Source organism: Dipodomys merriami, unplaced genomic scaffold, assembly GCF_024711535.1.
Source record: "Dipodomys merriami isolate MVZ:Mamm:240054 unplaced genomic scaffold, mDipMer1.0.p SCAF_41, whole genome shotgun sequence".
Classification (NCBI taxonomy): domain Eukaryota; kingdom Metazoa; phylum Chordata; class Mammalia; order Rodentia; family Heteromyidae; genus Dipodomys; species Dipodomys merriami.
The window spans coordinates 12,069,347-12,092,796 of NW_027205715.1; the positions used below are offsets into that span (position 1 = coordinate 12,069,347).

Sequence of the window (23,450 nt, forward strand, 5' to 3'; positions counted from 1 at the left end):
GGAAGGAAGGAAAGAATAGAGTTAATGTTTTGCTATATTGTCTAGGCTAACTCTCAATTCCTGGTCTCAAACTGTCTTCCTGCCGGGTGCCAGTGGCTCACACCTGTAATTCTAGGTACTCGGGAGGCTGAGATCTGAGGATCATGGTTCAAAGCCAGCTCGGGTAAGGAAAGTCTGTGAGACTCTTATTGCCAATAAACCACTAGAAAACCGGAAGTGGCGCTGTGGCTCAATCGGTAGAGTGCTCGCCTTGAGCTGAAGAACTGAGGGACAGTGCTCAAGCCCAGAGTTCAAGCCCCACGACTGACCAAAAAAAACCAAAACAACAACAACAAAAAACCACAACTGTCTTCCTGCCTGAGACCTTCTGTGTAGCTAGGACTATAGGCACATGTTACTGCACACAGCCTACATTAAATTTTTTTAAATAGATGTTTATCTATTTTCCATACTTTTGCCTTAATAATGTGTTACAAATCTTTTGGTCTTTGCTAATCAGATAGGTAAAATGTGGGGGTTTTTCTCACTGGGTGTTCCCTATGAAAATATATGTAATACAAGCCTTTTGGAGTACATTCCCAAGATTGTTCCATGGTTACACTGATTTCCAGGGTTCTCATGGGTGGGCATGTCTGGGAAGAATGATCACAATGCAGGTATCTTGTTTGGAAACACTAAGTTTATTATTTGCAATGATAAGTAAATATTTTCCAATGCTTGTAACTAGTTTCTGTACTTTAGAAAATGATACAATCAAAGCACAGGTCTCAGGCTTGCTGAGTTTTTTTTTTGTCGTTTGTGGGGCTTGAACTCTGGGATTGGTCACTGTCCCTGCACTCTTCAGCTCAAGGTGAGGGCTCTACCGCTTGAACCACAGCGCCACTTCCAGTTTTCTAGTGGTTTTATTGGAGATAAGAGTCTCAAGGACTTTCTTGCCTAGGATGGCTTTGAACCACAATCCTCAGATCTCAGCCTCCTGAGTAGCTAGGATTACAGGCGTGAGCCACTGGAGCCCAGCTTGAACCTTTCTTTAGTGATGCCAAACACTGTTATCAGGCAGAATATTCTTTTGTCTGCAAAAAGCAGACAAATCACTTTTTCCTAACTAATGCTTCAGGAAATTTCACCACATCCTTGTGCAAGAATCACCTTCAAGTCAGCAATCAGAAGTGATAATAGAGTAATACATATCACTGAGGAGAAGAACATGAAAAAAACTATTATGGATTTGGGATGTAGTTCAAGTGTTAGAATGCTTGCCTAAGAAACTTGAAGCCCTGTGTTCAAACCCCAGTATTTTCTCCCCCCCCCAAAAAAGAAAAATACCCCAACAACTCTTGACTAACTCCGGCTACACAGGAGACAAAGATTTAGATCCAGCCTGAAGGGGGAAAAGTTTCAAGGCCCCTTCTCAGACAAGCGAGACAAGCCTGTAATATCTAGGATTACAGAGAATTGTGGTCTGAGGCCATCCCTGAGCAAAAGCTTAAGACCATATTTGAAAAATAAACTATATTGCCTAGGCTAGCCTGAAATCCTGGATTTAACCCATCTTCCTGCCTCTGCCTTCCATAAACGGGACTGTGGGTGCAAGCCACTGTGTCAGCTTGAATATAATTTTTTTTTGAAGAACTTAGAACTGTATGAGAAAGTTTCAGCAATACACAAAACTGAGTGTTAGCTGGAAATGGTGGTACTCTCCTGTAATCCTAGGACTGGGCTGGCTGAGGCAGGACGATTGTGAGTTACAAACAAAACACATCCCCTTCACCTGAGTATTAAGTGTGCTCTCGAAAAGAAAACATGAAATAGACAGAAAAAAATTGTAAAAAATATTCCAAAAATATTTATAGTGATTTGATTACTCTCAAAACTTGGTTTTCTCATTTTCCTACAACAAACATGCATTTTACAACTATAATTATTTGATACAAACAATAGTCTTTTTAGCTCTTAAACTCTTTGGTCCTGAGTTGTTAAACCCATTTGTTGAGCCAGTATCAGTGCTGTAACTTTATTTTTTTGGCTTGAAGAAATAGATGTCTTTTATTTGTAGTTGCAAAATGCCTGGTATTTGCGTCATGTACTTTTTCTTGTAGATTCTGGATTTGTTTCATTTTCGAGATAAACTGACAGAGCGGCAGTTTCAGAGAGTTGCTACCACCACATTCATAACTCTGTCAAGAGAACGCCCAGAACTGGCAGCAAAGTATTTGCTTCCGCCAGTGTTAGCTGCTTTGCACCGATGCATGGATTCAGCAGGTAAAGAGGAAGGTCAGGTGGCTGCTCCAGAGGGGCCACCATTAGTGATTTAAATTGAAATGACCCCATGGCATTTCAGGGTCTTCATCCCTCTCCCTCCTTTCCTCCCCTCACCCCCTTCCCCAATTTTCCTTTGGAAAAAGTCACTTCCAAAAAGAGCACACAGAGCTAGTTATCTTCTTTGCCTCGATCAACTAGCTGTCAGGCACATTTGCTTCCTTTCTCTGTCCACATACAAAAAGGAACTCCGTTTTTTTGTTTGTTTTGTTTTTTGTTGGTCATGTGTGCTGAACTCTGGGCCTCGGTGCTGTCTCTCAGGTCTTTAGCTCAAGGCTAGCACCCTGCCACTTGAGCCACAGTGCCACTTCCAGCTTTTTTCTGCTTATGTGGTGCTGAGGAATTGAACCCAGGGCCTTATGTATGCAAGGCAAGCACTCTACCACTGAGCCAACTTCCCAGCCCTGGAACTCTGTTTTTTTGCAGTAGTTGTAGACATTAGGACACTTTATACTAAGTTCTTCAGTATACATCTCCAAAGAGGAATGTCAGTCTTTTTCTTGATTCTAAGCAGGAATCACACTAGAGGAACTTAGTACTGATACAGTACTAGCACAATACTGTGGTGTCCTGCATCTTGTTTATTTATTAACTATATGCCAGCAGTCTTTGTGTGTTAGATTACCTTGGCCATGCCAGCTCCATATGTAATTTGTTGGTAACAAAAGAGACTAGATGGGAATATTAGTCATCTTACATAATCGGGTCATTCCCACTGGAGAAACAGTCTAAAGAATAAACTTTTTAATTTTAAACTTATGTTGTATTGAGATAGTAAATATGTTGTGTGTGTACAGCTATTTTTGTGTATGTGTGGTAGCTTGCTGATGCTGTGAGTGTACTTGGTGGTACTTGCCTAGCATGCAAGAGCCACAGGGTATAACCTACAACACCTCAGTAAACAGATCTTTTATTTCAGACTCTTAACAATTTCATGAATTGTGCTATCAAGCTGCATCTCTCCATTGTGCTGGCTGGTAGTGAGATCACAAGTGTTTGTGCCTGCAAAGAAGTACCAGAACTTTTACAGGATAGATGTTAGTGATTGGAAGAAGACTATGAGGGCAGAAGTTGAATGGAGGACTCTTAAGATATGTCACCTGACTTGGATTGTTGGTGGTATAATGGATAATGCAAATGGAAAAAATGTGGATATCAGTAATGGTGCTGAAATGTTTCAAAAAAGTTGGACTCTAATGTAAATTTTGAGAATTCTTTTTTTCTTTTTTTCCTTTTTTTTTTTTTTTGGTCCAGTAGTGGGGCCTGAACTCTGGGCCTGGGCACTGTCCCTCAGCTCTTCAGCTCAAGGCTAGTGCTCTACCACTTGAGCCACAGCGCCACTTCCGGCTTTTTTCTTTTTGCTTATGTGGTGCTGAGGAATTGAACCCAGGGCCTCAGGCACGCAAGGCAAGTGCTCTACCACTGAGCCACCTTCCCAGCCCCGAGAATTCTTTTTTTCTATTTGTTCCCATTCTTAGCTTATAGAGAGAAAGCTAAATAACCAAAACCAAAGATCCTTCTATTTAAAAACTTACGAACTGGGCCACTGGTGGTTTATGCCTGTAATCCTAACTATACAAGAGACTGAGATCAGAGGGTTGTTGTTTGAAGCCAGCGTGGGCAGGACAGTGCATGAGACTATCTCCTATTAACCATCAGAAAACCGGAGGTGGCGCTGTAGTATATCAAAAAGAGCTCAGGGACAGCACCCAGACCCAGATTCAGACTCCATGACCGACAAAACAAAATCACTTCCGTTTTTCTTTTTGTGACAGTCTTACTGTATAGCTCAAGTTTGCCTTTTAACTTTTAATTCTCCTGCATCAGCCTCCCCCAGTTCTGTGATTACATGTCTGTAATCATGTAATCATGTCTGTGCCTAGTTTATTTTAAAACATTTTTAAGGGGAAATTTTTGAACCCATACCTATAGACACTGCAGTATGCCTGTCACCCAGAAACAACCATCAACTCTGCCATTTTCATTTTGTTTCATTCACAGTTTGGGGTGTTTTTGTTTTTGTTTTTGGTTGTAGGGCTTGAACTCAGGGCCTGGGTACTATCCCTGAACCTCTTTTTGTGCTCAAGGCTATTGCTCTACTACTGAGCCACAGAGCCACTTCCGGTTTTTGAGTAGTTAATTGGAGATAAGAATCTCATAGGGACTTTTCTGTCTGGGCTGGCTTCAAATGGAGATCCTGAGATCTTAGTCTCCTTAGTTGCTAGGATTACAGGTATGAGCCACTGCTGCCCGCCTCATTCAGTTTTTTATTCAATAAATTTAAATTTAAATTTTTAAGTAATATAATAGATTAATTGACAATGTTTCTTCTTGCTTAATGATACATAAAATAACATTGCTCCTTTTTGTGTGTGTGCGCTGGTAAAGGTACTTGAAAATAGGACCTCATTCTCTCTCAGCTTTTTTGCTCACAGCTGGTACTCTACCACTTGAGCCACCTCTCCAGTCTAGTTCATTAATTAGAGTCTCACAGAGTTTTTGTCTGGGCTGACTTTGAACTATAATGATTCTCAGATCTCACCTGAGTAACTAGGATTATGGGTATGAGCCACTGGCACTGGCACCATGTATGATTCAGTGGCATCACAGATTCCATGAAACCTTATATATGAAGGGGGAATTGGCACTGGTGGCTCGTGTCTGTAATCCTAGTACTCTTAGGAGGCTAAGATCTGAGGATTGCAGTTCAAAGCCAGCACAGGCAGGAAAAGTCTGTAAGACTCTTATCTCCAATAAACCACTCAGAAAACCAGAAGTGGCACTGTGGCTCAAGTGGTAGAGTGTTAGCCTTGAGCTGAAGAGCTTATTGACAGTGCCCAGGCCCAGAGTTCAAGCACCATGACCAGCCAAAAAAAAAAAAAAGGGAGGGGGCAATTACAGGGAACTGTATCAATTGTCTGGTCTTAGCTGGACCATCTCACTAGTAAAACCTTCTGTGTGTCATTTACTCAGTGGGACTCAGGGGCTGAGTGTGAGTAATTGTGTTTATTTTTCCTAGAGATTCCAGAGAGTGACATGGTGCCAGGGACCATTTTGGTGACAGAAGAAGAACTTAATAGGTGTATTGAGGATGTGTTTAAGGTTAGTAATTTAAATGTCTAATATTTTAAGCTAAAATTTGTACTTGGTCTTTGAAACTTGTTTATTTTTGTTTATCAGTGTTTAGGTTAAACCCCAGGGCCCCATGCTAGGTAAGTGCTGTACCTTAAGATAATTTTTAGCTGGGTGCTGGTGGCTCACGCCTGTAATCCTAGCTACTCAGGAGGCTGAGATCTGAAGATCTCGGTTCAAAGCCAGCCCGGGCAGGAAAGACCATGAGACTCCTATCTCCAATAAACCACCAGAAAACCAGAAGTGGAGCTGTAGCTCAAGTGGTAGAGCGCTCGCCTTGAGCTGAAGAGCTGAGGGACAGCACTCTGGTCTTATTTCCTGTTCTAAATATTGGAGGAAGAGGACTGTTCAAATTATAGCAAGCCAAGAACTTCTTGAAGCTAGCGCTTGCTAGAGGACAAGGCTCCGTTAATTTATAGGAGGTTAGCATTCAATCTCATCCTACTCCAATCTAAGGATGGTTGTGAGGGAAGTGATTGAGTGTGGATATCAGAATTGAAAAGTACTGTCACAGTGGGGTTGGGACTGATTATAAGGAGACTTTGCTACAAACCCCACTTAGTATTCTTGGAAGTCAGTTCACCTTTAGGTGAAAAAGAGTTGTATGTGATGTTGCACACTTGTAATCCCAGCATTTGTGAAACAGAGACAGGAATTCAAGGTCAGGCCTGCATAGTACCTGAAAGAGGAAAATGAAAGCAAAACAGAATTTTTTCCTGGCAAGGGAGTTAGCCTGTGGAAAAAGAGAGAGATAATAAGTTTGGCCATTAATCTTATTCTTGCCCTCAAAAAGAAGGCAAACCCTCATAGTTCAGTGAGCAGTAGGTGAATTTAAGACCGCTTAGAGAGGGAAGCTAACCACTGGCTTCATGTGGACTGGATTTATGCACCATAGACTGGGAGTGTTGTGAAACCAAGAGGGGTATAGAGGGATAATTATTCTCTGCAGGATTTTGGCAGCCCAGCTGCAGTTGGAAAACAGAGGAAATGTGTATGCTGGAGGAAAATGGTAAACACTGTGTAGAATTGAGCAACAAAGGATATGTTGTCTTTATTAACATTCTGTTAATACTAAATTATAGAGTACAGCTCAAAGGCAGGAAATAAGGAAAACATCTGGGATAGGGGAACTGATAGAGCCACTCAGTGGGTAAAAAGAGGGTGTTTAATTTTAGAGAGGCATTCAGGAACATTTCCAGCTATAGTTTCTTATTTTTTCTATTTGTTAACACATTTATTGAAATAAAACTCAGAACATACAATGCACCCATTTAAAGTATGACGTTTGGTGGGTTTTTTTTTTTGTTGATTTTTTTGTTTGTTTGTTTTTTTGTTCAGTGGTGAGGCTTGAACTCAGGGCCTGGGTGCTATCCCTGAGCCTCTTTGTGCTCAAGTCTAGCGTTCTACCAGTTGAGCCACACTGCCACTTCTGGTGTTTGTTTTTTTTTTTAAAGTATGTTCACAGAGTTGTACAACTATCATCCCTACCTTATTTTAGAATATTTTACCCTTAAAAAATGTCCATGTGTCCCATTCTCTCTTCTCTGACTCTAGCTCTTAGCAATCACCCATCCATTTTCTGCCTCTAGAGATGTTGCTGTTCTGGACATTTTATATAAAGAGTGGTCCTAGTCTGATCCTTTTGTTTTTGTTGTTATGTTATTTTGAGACAATATCTCACTACACACACACACACACGCACGCACGCACGCACGCACGCACGCACATGCGCGCGCGCTGGCCTTGAACTTGTTATGTTAGCTTATGCTGGACTCGAACTCTTCATCCTCCTCCTACCTGCTTGGATTTCAAGCATGCACCATCAGGTTCAGCTTATGATGCTGTTTAAAAGGCAAAATTATACTAAAACATTTCCTCTTAGAAGCATTAAAATATACATTTGGTATTTAAAGAATTAGAACCTCTACTCTCTTGAATGAAACTTTTTTCCTCTTGTAAGTGCTGGAGATCAAACCCAAGGCCTCATATGCTAGGCAAATGCTCTTCCTCTGAACTATGTCCCCAATTCTTTGAATGAGAATTTTGATGTGGGAACCATCCCGCAGGAAGTTTAACACTCACATCTTTCACATAGAAGGCCAGGAAAATAATATCTGTATATAAGTGTATGTGTGTGTATGTATGGCACTAGTTAAATTGAACTGAAAATTTGGCATACCCACTTCTATTTTATCTGCATGAACACTTCTCATATCTTTGTAGTCTGTGCTTTACATCTGGTATAACTATGTAAGTATAAATGGGCTCTGTATTACAGATAACTTAGTTCAGTGGCTCCCAGTTCTCTCTCTGGGACTTGAGGGAGTGAAAAGGAGTAATAGAGTATGTCTTTACCTCCGATATGAAGAGAGGCCTAGATTACACAGATCTGTTCTCAGTAGGACGAGGTAAGAAAATTGTACTTTTTAAAATTTGGACAATTTCTTTCTCCTCTCTTCCCTCCTCCCCCTCTCCCCGGTCCCTCTCTCCCTGTTTCTCTTTCTTCCTCCCCCCCATCTCTCTCTCTCCCTCCTCCTCCCCACTCTCTCCCTCTCTCTCTCACCTGCCCTCTCTCCCTATCCTAGGGCTTGAACTCAGGGCTTGGGCACTGACTCTGAACTTTTTTTCTCAAGGCTAGCACTCTACCACATAAACCACAGATCCACTTCCAGCATTTTGAACCATGATTCTCAGATCTCACTCAGCCTCCTGAGTAGCTAGGATTACAGGCTTAAGCCACCCGTGCCTCTTGCTGTAAAGAGGACTGGCCACATTCGCATAGGGTGAAATTGGTTTCCTTTCAATACTTTTCATAGTAACTGCCTGAGGCTTTCTAAGAGCAGAGGAATGTTAGAGAAGACTAGAAAGTAATTAGTTTATTTTACATGTTCTTCCTCATGTTTCCATTTTATCTCTCCCTTTCCAGATTCAAGGACTTTGACTTTAATTATCCAAGTTTTTTCCTTCATCTGATCTAGCAAATTTCTAATTATAGTTACCTTGTCAGATTGATTATTTGACTACATTTTCTGAGCTTTTAATTAAGTTAGAATAATAGAATCTTAGAACTGAAAGGAATTTTAGAAGTAATTTAGTATAACTTTTTTTTTTTTTTTAAATTACACACACACATACACCCTTACTAGTTGTCCCTTACTGTCCTTGAGGATTGGTTCCAGGATCCCTGAAGACACTAAAATCCTAGAATGTTCAAGTCCTTCATGCAAAATGGTGTATCTTTTCATATAACCTACACTTACTTTTTGTGTATTATAAATTATCCTAGATTACTTAGAGTGTAAATGCTACCTAGTGGTTCTACTGTATTGTTTAGTGGCAAGGAAAAATTTGCCAGATGCTTTTTTTTTTTTTTTTTTTTTTTTACTGGGGTTTTTGAACTCAGCCTTGTATTTGCTAGGCAGATACTCTACCACTTGAGCCATGCCCTCAGACCCTTTTGCTTTAGTTATTTCTCATATAGTGTCTCGTGTTTATGCCTAGGCTTGATGGGGGGGATCCCCCATATAAATTTCCTGCATAGCTAGGATGACAAATGTGCAGCACCATGTCCAGCTATTGTTTAAAAGTTTGGGCTTTGCTAATTATTTGCCAGGGTTGGCCTCAGACTGTGACCTTGCCAATCTCTGCCTCTGAGTAGCTAGGATTATATGTGTGAGCTACCATACCCAGCTGTAATTCTTTGCTCAAACATTTTCTAATCATGGCTGGGTGAAAGTACAGATGAGGAGCCCATGGATATGGGGGGGAGGGGCGCTAATTGTATTTTCAAAAGTAGTTTCAAGGGGTCGGGAAAGTGGCTCAGTGGTAGAGTGCTTGCCTTGCATGCATGAGGCCCTGGGGTTCGATTCCTCAGCACCACACTAGCAGAAAAAGCCGGAAGTGGCACTGTGGCTCAAGTGGTAGAATGCTAACCTTGAGCTGAAGAGCTGAGGGACAGTGCCCCAGGCCAGAGTTCAGGCTCCACAACTGACAAAAAAAACGTAGTTTTAAATTCATAGCCAAGTAAGCAGAAAGTGTGTAGAATTCCCATGTACCTCTTGTTTGCAGACAGTTCCCCAGTAGCAATCTCCCCGACCAGAGAAGTACATTTGTTACTATTGATGAACCTACATTGATATATCCAGTCATTACTGAACAATATGCACTTTTGGTATCGTGTATTTTGTGAGTTTTGATAAATTAGTCCTTCATTTTATAATAAACCAAGTCCAAAAGATTATTTGAAGTAACTTGGTCCAAATTTTCCAACTGGTAAATGGAAGAACTATTTTACAAATCAATCTTTTCTCCATCTCTCCCTCTTGCTGTCTTATTTAAGAAATTCAAATGGCTTTGTTGAAAAAAAATCACACACACACACACACACACACACACACACACACACACACGTGTCTTTTTCTCTCCCTGGTCTCTTTCCATAAAGGCAGTTCTTTCTGGAAATTTCTACCTGTAATTGAACTGTGACCTTGAATTTCAAATAGAAGCCCCAAAAGAAATGTCCTACAAAGATACAAGGTTAGGTTTTCTAATGCTGCAGCTCAGATCCTGTGGTACAATTCAGTAAGAAGCATCAGAACCTTTGAACCAGATAGACATAGGTTCAAGTCCAATACCAACGCTGACAACCCTTATGATTTAAGGAGACTTTTAATGCTGAGTTGCAGGGATGAAATAAGGTTACTTTTGTAGGTTCATAGCATATTGTAGCACATAAGTGCTGTCAGTTCCTTTTTGGCTCAGAGCAACTCTTTAAAAAGACTGCTTTATGCATTATGTTCTGAAGGCATGCACAGAGGAAAGCACTTACTATATTAGGTAACCTGCCTGTCTTTTTCTTCTCATGTGTCTTAATTAAACTCAGCAAGTGCATTAGAAGTTCTGCAACACTACTATCAAGAGGATCACTGTAATGGGGTAGAAGGCAGTGTTTGACTAGTTTAATCTTTAATATAGGTGTAATCAAGTGCCAGCCTGTACTGAATTTTGTATTCAGCCAGCTTATTTCTGCTTGATTCTGGATAGGCCGGTGGTGTTTATATTAAGAAGAAGCCATACATTAGGAAAATAGTTTCACTTACTTTAAGATGAAAAACATTAATAAAGAATGAATGTGCTGGGTGCCAGTGGCTCATGCATGTAATCCTAGCTACTTAGGAGGCTGAGATCTGAGGATCGAGGTTTCAAGCCAGCCTTCAGGAAAGTCTGTGAGACTCTCATCTCCAGTTGACTGCCAAAAAGCTAGAAATGGAGCTGTGGTTTAAGTGGCAGAGTGTTATCCTTGAACAAAAAAGCTCAGGAACAGCACCTAGGCACTGCATTCAAGTCCTAGGACCAGCATTTTTAAAAAAAAATCCCTAAGTGTGAGAAGTATATGTGAGAATGCCTATCTATTTTGTTTGATTTTGTTTGCTCTGAAATGTAAACACATTTTTTTAAATAATTAGAGTATTTTAGCAGGGCATTGGTGGCTCACTTAGGAGGCTGAGATCTGAGGATCGTGGTTCAGAGCCAGCCCTGGCAGGAAAGTATGTCAGACTCTTATCTCCAATTATCTACCAGAAAACTGGAAGTGACGCTGTTGCTCAAGTGGTAAAGTGCTTGCCTTGACCTGAAGAGCTCAGGGACAGTGCCCAGGCCCAGAGTTCAAGCTACAGACTGACACAAAAAATGATAATAATAATAAAATGATAATTAGAGTATTTTGACCAATTTCTTTCCATAAATAGCTTTCTTATAAATCCTTCCAAAGTATTCCAGATTCTCAGTATAGGTAAAGCAGCCAGTATAAAAGCCAGCTTCCTTTTGTTAGTTCTTCTCTCCCTCTGTGGCTGAACTTTTGTGAATCTATGTTCAGTGAGTTAGCAACAGCTTTGAAAAAAAAATTTAAAAATACAGAGGGCGGGGGCTAGGAAGGTGGCTCAGTGGTAGAGTGCTTGCCTTGCATGCATGAGGCTCTGGGTTTGATTCCTCAGCACCACATAAGCAGAAAAAGCCAGAAGTGGCTCTGTGGCTCAAGTGGTAGAGCACTAGCCTTGAGTTGAAGAGCTGAGGGACAGTGCCCAGGCCCAGAGTTCAGGTCCTATGACTGGCAAAAAACAAAAAAAACCAGAAGGCATTTTAACTTCCCCACAATGATAGAGCTTTGGAGAAAATCCTTGACAATTTATTTTGTTCTTTCATTCTTTTATTCAGTCCATCTCAGACCTCCTGAGAGCCAGATACTGTGCTAGGTTTCCCAGTATGGGAACAGTTTAGAGTCAGCCACTGCCTTCCAGGAAGTCCCAACAATACAGACAAAGGGTACCAAGAACGGCTGGTCCACAGTCAAGAATATCCAGACTGTAGCACTCAAGGTATAGCTGTCCCCTGAGCTTAGTTGAAGACTTTTCCACAGGAACTGCATCTTATGGCAGATCTGTGCAGTCAAAAAGAAATGTGGAGCTGGGCGCCATGGCTCACGCCTATAATCCTAGCTACTCAGGAGGCTGAGATCTGAGGATCCAAGGTTCAGAGCCAGCCTGGGCAGGAAAGTCTGTTAGACTCTTATCTCCAATAAACCACCAGAAAACTGGAAGTGGCGCTGTGGCTCAATTGGTAGAGCACTTGCCTTGAGAGCTGAGGGACAGAGCCCAAGCCCAGAGTTCAAGCCCCATGACTGACAAAAAAAAAAAAAAAAAAGGAATGTAGAAATCCATCAAAAGAAGAAAGAAATCCTGCATTGCCAATAGGGTGGTTAGTACTAATCCTGCTTCCATTTCTGATGTGCTCTGAATCTATTATGGCTTTCAGATATCCATACTGTCCTCTTGGGTTTTTTGTTTGTTTGTTTTTTGTTTGTTTTTTTTGTGTTTTTTGTTTCTTGTTTTCTTTTTGGCGGCTGTGGGTCCTGACATCTGGGCCTGGGCGCTGTTCCTCAGCATTTCAGCTCAAGGCTAGTACTCTACTACTTGAGCCACAGTACCATTTCTGGCTTTTTCTGCTTATGTGGTACTGAGGAATCCAACCCAAGGCCTCATGCATACAAAGTAAGCACTCTACCACTGAGCCACATTCCTAGCCCTGGTTGTTGTTTTTTTTGTTGGTCGTGGGGCTTAAACTCTGGGGCTGGGCGCTGTCCCTCAGCTCTTCAGCTCAAAGCTAGCTCTCTACCACTTGAGCCACAGTGCCACTTCAAGCTTCTTTTTTTTTTTTTTTTTTCCACTTCAAGCTTCTTATGTTTATGTGGTGCTGAGGAATTAAACCCAGGGCCCATGGGAGGCAAGCACTCTACCAGTGAGCCACCTTCCCAGCCTTGGTCTTTTGTTTTGACCCTAAGCCCTTCCTACATGTTTTTTTTTTTTTTCTTCTAGAAAAGGCACAGGCTGATAGAGAAGTTCAACCTTCCTTTAAAGCACCTTCTACTAGCTCTCTGCAATGCTTTTTTGAACTGAACAAGTGAAAAGCTACCTTCAGAGTCTGTCTCTCCCTTCCTGGCTTCAGCCTTCCCTTTTCTTAATATTGTATGTGGTGATCCCTAGCTTGAACAATACCTTGTATAACTGCCTTGAGTATCCAGAAAACTTTCAACTAAACTAATTGCATCTTTAAAGTACTAATTTCAAAGCCAGTGATTTGCAACTTTAGTTCTAGCTACTCAGGAGGAATGGTCCATTTTTTCCCCCAACTAGTCTTACCTCTTCATACTGAAGTATTAAAAGAGTAAGAGTATAAAGATTATGAGCAAATTTGCAATTGAATCAGAATGATTAGACACAGAAGAGGCATTAAAGCTTGATTGTTCCAATCCCCCTGTTTCACAGATAAGGAAATAGACTCAGAGAAGGCAGTTGATTTAAATTATACAACTCATCAGTGGAAGATTCACATTTAACTCCATGTGTGCCATGCTCAAATTTTAGCACTAAAAAAGGAAACTTTCAGTAAAATGCCTCTTAGGACCAGGTAGAATACTACTTGAAGTATTGAACTGTGTTTGTATCCCTGTTTGCCTCCTGATGAGTAAGGAAGACCCCATACACACAGAAAGAGATTGCTCATAACACTGTCCAGGGAGATGTCACAGGGCCCACATATTAGGGGATGGGGCAGCAAGGCCTCCCACACAAGTGGGACAGGAACATTATCACCAGCCTCATGTGAGGAGATTGAAGGAGCTAGCTTCAGTGTTTTCCCTCAGGTGTAGCTTGTCTTTGTCCATGCTGGGCCCAAGAGATTTTGGGCACAGCTTTGACTGAACAGTCACTGGATAGAAGGTAGTGATCTGGGAATCCATGTTAAGTGACTGGATTCCACTAGTGGACATAGAAGGCAATGCCAGATGTCAGGTACAGGCCAATTTTTTTTTTTTTTTTAATACAGTATAAGGTTTGAACTCAGGATTTTGTGTTTGCTTGTCTTGCTTACTTGGCTGGTGTTCTACCAACTGAGCCATGTCTCCAGTCCTGTTTTTTTTGCTAGTTATTTTTTAAATAGGGTCTAGCGAACTCTTCTGCCTTGGCTGGCCTTGAACTGTGATCTTTCTGCTCTCAACCTCCCCAGCAGTTAGGATTATAGACATGAGCCACTGGGTCTCACCAGATCTAACTGGAGGGAGACAAATTCTTTGAAATAGACTTGGCTCACCATACTCCATGTGTGCCTAGCGTACTGAACCTTTATATAAAAACAAATACTTTGTTACATATAAATAGCTGTGTTGTTTTTTTCTAAATGTAAAAGTAAGGCCTGTTTCTTGCTAGAAAGCGTGAAAGAGAAAAGTAAAAAAATAGGAGGAACTTATGAACAATACACACTCAAGCCTACAAGAAATGGGCTTGATTGAGTTTATGTTAAACTTGAAGATGTTTTGGACCTGTCAAGCCAATAAATAATGGAGATTCATTCCATCTGTGTTATTTTGGGGGATGGGGTGGGGATAGGGGATGGTGGTTAAAAGATGCTGGGAAGGAAGGATGGCTCCACTGGGATTACCTCTGAGAACACAGGGTCCAGAGCCAAACAATAGGCCCTTACGTTATCTGGGGAATGTCTTCTTTTACCTCCTGTAATTGCTGATACCATAATTAGGCCTGCATATTTTCTTCTGAACACGGCCTTACAAGGCACTGCATTTAGCTGGGTTTATGGAGATTAGATCATGCACAGGAAGCTGGCTCTTTGGTTATCGGGCTCCACCGAGGAGTCAGAAGGATTAAGAAGTTTGAAAAATTTGGGTAGGTTTAATGAGGCAGGGTTTGTTGGAAAAGCACAGATTTTCCCAGCCTGTGCATGTAGTACCATGGCCTTTCCTTTCATATAAACAGCACTGCCTCTGACTTTAGTGATCTATCAAGAAAGATATCTTTAAGCTTCCCTTTCCTATATATCTTTAAATAGGTTTGCTAAAATTGACTTTGGGAGATTGTTGCAATATCACTGAACTAACTCCCTAAAGAATCTCCTGTAATACCTGGAAGGTAACAAACCTCTTCTAGTTTCTTGAACCTATATTAAGAATATAATCTTGTCAGCTCCTCCTCTTTCTCCTTTTTCATTATCATCAACCATGTTAGCAGATCTGAATTCATTTATTGTAAAGTTACATTTTCAGATCCTTTTGTGTTTGGTTGGAGGTTTGAATAACATTCTAGACACTCTGAATTATCTGCCTGGAATTACTATAATTGGCTTGTTTGGGTCTTCCTGTTCTATTACAACAATCTGAGGGCCAATGGTACTAACTCACTTTGACATTTGCAGAGTGCCTGAGACAGTGCTTTGAACCAAACAATGTTCAATACAAAATTTGCTGCAGTGAATGCATTTATGCTAGACATTGAAAGATGCAGTGAAGATATATAAGCTAATCATTGCTAATAAAATTCAGCATCTCACACACTCACCCATGGAAAGCCAGAGCAGATCTAGGTATACAGTATGTCTTTTCTGAACTGGAAAGAACAGGATCTGTTTATGGGGCAATCACATTTTGAGAGTGATAAATGTAGAATGAGCTATGCTTTGTTTCAAATGTAGGTATTTCCTCCCTTTTTAAAAATTTTTATTTACTTTATTGTTATTATAAAGGTGATGTACAGAGGGATTACAATTACATCAGTCAGGTAATGAGTACATTTCCTTTCATATGTGTCTTCCCTTCCCTCACTCTTTCCCAGTCCCTCTCTCCCATCTCCCCCTGTGAGCTAAATTATAGTTCATTTTCATTAGTGTCCAGTAAACTCCACTGCTGTACTTTTTCACCCTTTTTCCCTTGAGTTCTGTGAAATCTAGATATGTTTTGTTATTAGTACTAGGGATCAAACCCAGCTAAGCACAGGCTTTACCACTGAGGTTCAATACCTAGCCCCCTTGAGACAAATTTAATTTTTTTTTTCCTTTGGTCAGTTGTGGAGCTTGAACTCTGGGCCTGGGCACTGTCCCTGAGCTCGTTAGCTCAAGGCTAGCACTTTATCACTTGAGCCACAGTGTCCACTTCTGGCTTTTTCTGTGTATGTGGTGCTGAGGAATTGAACCCAGGGCCTATGTGTGCAAGGCAAACACTCTACCACTGAGCCACCTTCCCAGCCCTTAAAATTTTCTATTTGGTAATAAATTGTTAGTTTCTCATAGCAGACCTTTAGAAGTAGTACTGCTATTGTGTAGATGAATAATAGGCAGATTAGGAGACTCAGAGGTAGCCAGAGTTAGGAAGGAAGAGGTCAAAAGACAGGCTAATGTGCCCTTTTTGTTGAACAGCTCTTTTGTTTGTGCATGTATTGGCTGAGTGCTGTGTCAGCTGAGTGCTGGTTTCATCACCATGTTGGGCACCCTTAGGGTGTGCCTTAAAAAGAGAGTTTTGTTAAAATCAGACTTCAGGCCCTGCTGTATGTCTGCTTTTGGATTCCCATGGCTCTGGCTTTGCACTTGGGTAGTTCTCACTGTGTCCTTTTCCCTAGGTGTGTGTGGTGGGGAATGAGCCTCTCCCTGTGTTGCTGGATTCCCTGCTGCCCGTGCTGAGGGTGCTCTTTTCACTCTTCTGTTTCACCAGGCAGAGTGTTTCTCACTTAAGGTAAACAATCAACAGAACCTCATTTGCTTCTAAATAGAATCTAACTTGTTTATAAATAATGAAGTCTTGACTTAGGCTACTTTTTATTTCCTTTCAGCATCAAGAAAACATTTGAGAATCCTCTCTCTTATTCTGCTGATATAGAGTAAGAGAGAGCCATGCTCTGGTGGCTCATGCTTATAATCCTAGCTACTCAGGAGGCTGAGATCTGAGGATCGAAGTTCAGTGACATCTGGGGCAGGAAAGCTTTCGAGACTTTTATCTCCAATTAACTACTTAGAAAAAACTGGAAGTGATGCTGTGGCTCAGTGGTAGAGCACTAGCCTTGAGCAAAAGACCTCAGGAACAGCAGCCCAGGCCCCAAGTTTAAGCCCCACAACAACAACAACAAAAGAATTTTGCAGATCAAAGGGGAATGGATATAATTTTTAGACTGACTGACTTTCCTTAGCCTTCATTGTATACATCACTCAGGAAATTTGTGTCTGTATATAAATACTCAGTGTTCGATCAGTGAGAAATCCAGCCATTACGTGACTAGGAAGGAGGAAACAGAGATTGGTCATAATGATATTTTAGGAGTCTGTTTGTGAATTATGAACTAACCTAGGATTTGTTGTTACTGATTCAGTGTTTAGAAAGAAAGGATTTCTCAGTTATCCAGAAAATAAATATTCTCTCTGTGTGTATGTGTGTGTGTGTGTGTGTGTGTGTGTGTGTGTGTGTGTTAGAGTTTAAGTAGAACTCAATTTGTACTGGGTTATATTTTCAGTATTTATGTTGTCTCTCTCTCGTGGTAATGTTAATATCTTTTCTAAAGTCACAGGATATAATTTTTGTCATAGACAATAACAGCACTTTTTCATTGGGATATTGCTAAATATGTGTTAGAATATTTAGTTCCTAGTAATAAGTGGTCATGGTTGCTAAGCAGTGGAGGAGGATGCTCAGTCCTGCATACTATTCTAAACTTACACCCTGCCTTTGGCTCTCTGGCTTCCAGTTTGCACGTGGCAATGTCCATAGCCATAGGGACAAGAAGGAATGCAGTGGATGATGTGCATTTGTGTCCATGTCATCATTATTTTGGTTTAAAAAAACCAATACCTCTTAGTGTGGTTATGTTCTCATAGAAGATTAATAATGACAATTAAAGCATTTATTCCATTCCTCTCTTGGCTGATTGACACAGATACAAGGAGATGAGGAATCTGCAATATTTTGTTAGTATGTGGCTTCTTGGTCCCACTGAGAGTGAATGGTTTTTATCAGTATGTGCTTTCATTCACACTGTCTGATCCACAGGCAGTATAGTATGCTTGTAATTAAGAAAAAGAGAGAAATATCACATGGGACTTATGTGGTATATAGCAGGGCTGCTTCTAGAGCCAAGGATTAGTCAGTCACTCATTGAATTTCAGGATATTTGCATTGTGAAATTTACAAGATGTGTACTTTCCACTCCCGAGTTTAAGTAGTCCTAGTTCAGTAGTACTAGGTAATTGTGCCAGGATTTCAAATGCAGTGGAAGCTGACAGTCTTTCTTTTTTTATGTTAGCTTGTTAGATGCAGAGAGTAAGATGACAAGCTCTTTCATAACTGCCTTTCCTGCCAGGTCACTGTGCCAAGACATCTTATTATGGATCCTGGGGAAGTTGGAAAGGATGAAGGCAATCACTAGCCTGAAAGGATTTGCAGGATTGGACAAAACTGTGCCCTCTCTCCATCCTCAGTGCCAGTTTAGAGCCGCCACCCGAGGTGGCATTATGATTACCATCAAAGAAGCCACCAAGTAAGTTCACCCCACAATTTAATTTTACTCAATAGGCCACTCTTTGGCTCAGCCACTAAGGGGCGCCGAAAGAGAAGAAACCAGAAACTCCAGCAGCTGAGGCGATTGCTATTTATATTCTTTGAACCCAATGAGAGCCTTCAACCAGCACTCCAGGTTTTCTCCTAGATGCCAGCTAATAGTAGGCACAGTGACTGAAGCCTGGCAGCTCTGCCTCTGCCTCACAGGCCCACTTAATTCTCACAGCCTTTGCCAGGGAGTCAAAGTAAAGGGCAGCACATGTTCACCTCAACACAGAATAACCCAATTCTATTTCTGACTCATGAAGGGGTGGAGTATGTTCATAGGCTTATTCCCAGGGGAAATGTCTGACAACTATTTTGGTGCAGCTTTATGATAGGCCTTGTTTTGAAAAAAATAATAAGTATTAGTGGAATGGATAATTTAAATCTCTAGTATCTTACAAGTGTTTCTTTTTTTTTTCTTTTTTTCTGGTACCAGGAACTGAACCCAGGGTCTCATGTATGCTAGGCATGTGCTTTTTCTCTAAACAGTGTCCCTGCCCCACAAATATTTTCAGTTTCAAAACTCCTTTGAATAGCCTCCAAAAAATATATCTTCATATGTTCTATATAACACAAGTATATGGTGAATTTTCTGGGAGAATAGAAAATGGAAACATTCTGGGAAGATGTTACTTCAGACCCAAGTTCCTGTTGGTAATGTCTGAATGTAGTTTTTCACTGATCCAGTTACCTGACTGGATTCCATGTTACATTCAAAGTCCTACTGAATATTAACTTTTCTGGAACTAAATTTTGTTTTTGGGGGAAAAAAATTAGGTGCTGGTTCTGGCTCTTGAACGTAGGGCCTGGGTGCTGTCTTTGAGCTTTTTCTACTCAAGGCTAGTACTCTATCTGAGCCACAGTTCCATTTCCAGCTTTTTGGTAGTTAATTGGAGATAAGAGTCTCATGGAGGGGGCTGGGAATATGGCTTAGTAGCAGAGTGTTTGCCTAGCATGCATGAAGCCTTTGGCTTGATTCCTTAGTACCACATAAACAGAAAAAGCTGGAAGTGATGCTGTGGCTCAAGTGGTTGAGCCTTGAGCAAAAGAAGCTCAGGGGCAGTGCCCAGGTTCTGAGTTCAAGCCTGAGGGCTGGCAAAAAAAAAAAAAAATCTCATGGACTTTCCTTCCTGGGCTGACTTCAAGCCATAATCCTCAAATCTTAGCTTTCTGAGTAGCTAGGATTACAGGCATGAGCCACTGGCACCTGCTTAGTGCTTTTAAAATTTAAGAGTGAGTAAAACAGTGCTTTTTTAATAGATAATTGTCGAAAGTGATGCTGTGGCTCAAGTGGTAGAGTACTAGCCTTGAACTGAAGAGCTGAGGGACAGCGCCCAGGCCCAGAGCTCAAGCCCCACAACCAACCAAAAAAAAAAAAAAAAGATAATTGTCATATTCTGTTAATATTTGAATAGAGTACTTTGTTTTAACAGTTAAGATGGTTCATAGAAGCTTAGAAGTAACACTTGTCCATATCAACATTTCTTCAAAAATAGAATATGGTGGAATAATCATAAACTATAGATTATTCATACTACGGAAGAGTACAAAGGCCATATTATACCTGACCTAGTAGATATAGATGACCTGACCAAGGAGCTGGTCTGCCAGATTTACTTTAATTATTGTACCTTTCAGTGAGACAAACCAGTATCTGTCATCTTTTTCCTCAATTTAGTCTGAAGAATGCAGAAAGAGGAAAACAAAAATCAATCATTAGTCTATTCACTGTTTGTTATTTTACTGCTTGTTTGTTTCAGTGAATTTTCCTTACCTTTATATTTATTTATATGATATAATACTGAATCTTAGTTTTTCATTTATCAAATGAATTAAAAACAAAACCCATAGCATCTTATGAAAAGTTTTTTAAATTGTGTACAGTAATCATAGCATTCTTTTTAGAAACTTAGCCAAATTTTATTAATTGACAATCACAATGAAACCTTCCTTTTCTTCCTTCCTTCCTTCCTTCCTTCTTCCTTCCTTCCTTCCTTCCCTTTCCTTCGTTCCTTCCCTTTCCTTCGTTCCTTCCTTCCCCTTCCTTCCTTCCTTTCTTCCTTTCTTCCTTTCTTCCTTCCTTCTTTCCTTCCTTCCTTCCTTCTTTCCTTCCTTCCATCTCTCCCTCCATCCCTCCATCTCCCTAAAACTCTGAATGTAGCCCAGGCTAGTCTCAAAGTCATGATTCCCCTGCCTCCTCCCAGGTGCTAGAATTATAGACGTGAACCACTGTACCTGGCTGTTATATATTTCTTTATCTCAGCTAATTGGTTAATATGGGTTGACATTAACTGCATCTCCTCCCATGGTGGTCATGTCTTTTTTCACTCTCCCTTCAGTGACTCCTCAGGAAAAAAATAAAAATAAAAATTCCTTTAAAGAATATCCAAAGCTCTCTGGGATCTTTGCAGGCTTAATTCTTCTGTCTGTCTTGGAGAACCAGCATATTTGATTGTAACTTTTATTTCTCTTTGCTTTTGCAACTTATGAGAAAATAGTAATTCTTCAACATCCATCCTTATTTTTTATTTTATTTATTTATTTTTGTCAGTTGTGGGGCTTGAACTCTGGGCCTGGGCGCTGTCCCTGAACTCTTGAGCTCAAGGCTAGTAGCACTCTACCACTTGAGCCACAGCGCCACTTCCAGTTTTCTGGTGGTTAATTGGTGATCAGAGTCTCACAAACTTTCCTGCCCAGGCTGGTTTTGAACCATGCATCCTCAGATCTCAGCCTTCTCAGTAGCTAAGATTACAGGCATGAGCCATCAGTGCTCAGCAAGTTAAATAATTTTTTTAGCGATCTCATTAGTGATTAACTTTATTGAAGTAATGGGTTACCTTATGGGATTTCAAAAAAATCACGGGGGCTGGGAAGGTAGCTCAGTGGTAGAGTGATTGCCTTGCATGCATGAAGCCCTGGGTTCGATTCCTCAACATCACATAAGCAGAAAGTGGTGCTGTGGCTCAAGTGCTATCCTTGAGCTGAAGAGCTGAGGGATAGCGCCTAGGTCCAGAGTTCAGGCCTCACAACGACAAAAAAACAAACAAACAAACAAACTAGGTTGGTGATGTGGCTAAGACAAATCCTAACCTTTATTGAAGTCATGAGGATGAAGATGAAGCCCTGTATCAGAAGGTGTCTTCGGAGCAGAGCCAGGTGGAGCATCTTGGGGATTTGCTGTCCCATTGCCAGGAATGTGGTTTGGCAGGGGACTTCTTCATCTTCTGTTTGAAGGTAAGACTGCATGCAGTAATTGATCAACTTTAATTCTGGGCTAGTTCTGGGAGGACCTTGGATTTTCAAGGCATTCAAAATTTCAGGTCCTAAAATCTAGGTCCCAGGTTAGTGAAATGAGCAGAGGACATGGGGTCGTGTAGTGTTTTACAAAAAGAAGAAATGTACCTTCAATGTTACTGATGGGATGTAACTACTTTCCAGGGTAACCTGCACTGAAATGTTAGAGTTAAGGAAGCTGAGCTACCCATCTCACAAAGGGTTAACCTTTGCTCTTTGCTGGCAGCAAGAACTCTTTTGAAGTTAATAGCAGGTTTCTCAGCTATAGATAATCCCTTATCCTTTTTGCCTGTTGTTCTGTCAGGTATTTGGGAAGGGAGATTTACCAGTTCTTCCTTTCTCAGTTCACTCTGTAGCTACTTGAAACCTTTCTGGTTTGCTTCTTAGTCCAGTGGTTGTGTTAACCTCAGTCCCCCAGTCTCCCAAAGTAACTTGCTCCCATGATCACTGTCTATTATCACCAGTTGGTGCCTCCAGCTCTGCCTTTTCTGCTCTCCCCCTGAAGCCTTTTGAATGTCTGTGGAATTCAAAGTTGGGTGAGTAGGTGAGCATGCAAGGAGGGAATTAGGGCCAACATTTCTAGTGCTTGACTCTGGGGACACCTTTTTTTGTAGGCTTTCCTGACTCCTTTGCTCACCTCTGTCTCTGTGACTAGCCACTCACATTTGTTCCAAAATGTGTGCTTAATTATATGACTTACTTTTTTTGTTGTTGTTTGTTGTTTTTTTAAGACAAATAAACTGAGTGTGGTTGTACATGCCTACAATTCCTGCGTATATAAACTTGTGCATACCTATAATCAGCACACAAGAGGCAGAGGCAGGAGGATCTCAAGTGTGAAACCAGTCTGGGCTATATAACGAGTTCGAGACCATTGTAAGCTACACAGCAAGACCTGTCTCAAAAATAGGTGGATGGATGGATGGATAGATAGACAGATATGAAAAGGCTTTACTCTAGACCAAGATAACTACCTTGGTATGATTGACATTCTGGCCCAGATAAATTTTTTCTTGTGAGGGGTTGTCTTGTTCATTATAGGGTACTTAACAGCATCCCTGACCTCTGCTTCTTAAATGCCTGTGTTACCCACCAATTATGACAAGCAAAGATGTCCTGCAGACATTGCAAAATGTCCCCTGGGGAGGAAAATTACCCAGCACAGTGAGCACCAGTGCTCTAAGCTGTCAATTACTGCCTTAAAGCACTAATTGTTAGGGAACTTAAGGCTTCCCTTCCCAAGTAGCAGGTAGAAATGAATTATCCATTAGGGGAAGTTTAGTTGGAAATCTTTAAAGGAAGGCTATGAATGAATGATCTCTATAGGACTTTGGGAAAGTTGTATGGCCTGAGGGCTTCCTTCAAGGAAGGCTAACCATAGAGATCATAAAATACTGATAAAGTAAGATATCTGTTAACATTTTTTAATTGATGTTATTAAGGTATTATACTGAGGGGATACTATTTCATAAGTCAGGTAATGAGTATATTTCTTTCTGAGCAATTTTATCCCTTCCTTTGTGCTCAGTTATTAGGCAAGTTTTAAAATTGATGAAGTTTTGACATGTTGAATGGTAATCCCTTTGTAGAATTACTTGAAGATAATAAAAATTAAAAAATAAAGTTTAGGGCTGGGAAGATGGCTCAGTGGTATTTTTCCTTATGTGCATGAGGCCCTGGGTTCGATTCCTCAGCACCACATAAGCCAGAAGTGGTGCTGTGGTTCAAGTGGTAGAGCACTAGCCTTGAGCTGAAGAGCTGAGGGACATCACCCAGGCCC

At 40.9% G+C, this 23,450-nt stretch overlaps 1 protein-coding gene across 6 annotated transcripts in view; it reads left to right on the forward strand.

The window, feature by feature from the left end:
* Nucleotides 1–23,450, forward strand: part of LOC138807043 (transport and Golgi organization protein 6 homolog) — a 137,449-nt gene that overhangs the window by 13,122 nt on the left and 100,877 nt on the right. For all 6 annotated transcript variants that reach the window (XM_069992616.1, XM_069992619.1, XM_069992620.1 and 3 more), the window contains exons 6-10: nucleotides 2,100–2,262; nucleotides 5,339–5,421; nucleotides 16,407–16,519; nucleotides 18,135–18,311; nucleotides 21,478–21,610. In XM_069992616.1, coding sequence (XP_069848717.1) covers nucleotides 2,100–2,262; nucleotides 5,339–5,421; nucleotides 16,407–16,519; nucleotides 18,135–18,311; nucleotides 21,478–21,610 — 669 coding nt within the window. The remainder of the gene's footprint in view (nucleotides 1–2,099; nucleotides 2,263–5,338; nucleotides 5,422–16,406; nucleotides 16,520–18,134; nucleotides 18,312–21,477; nucleotides 21,611–23,450) is intronic.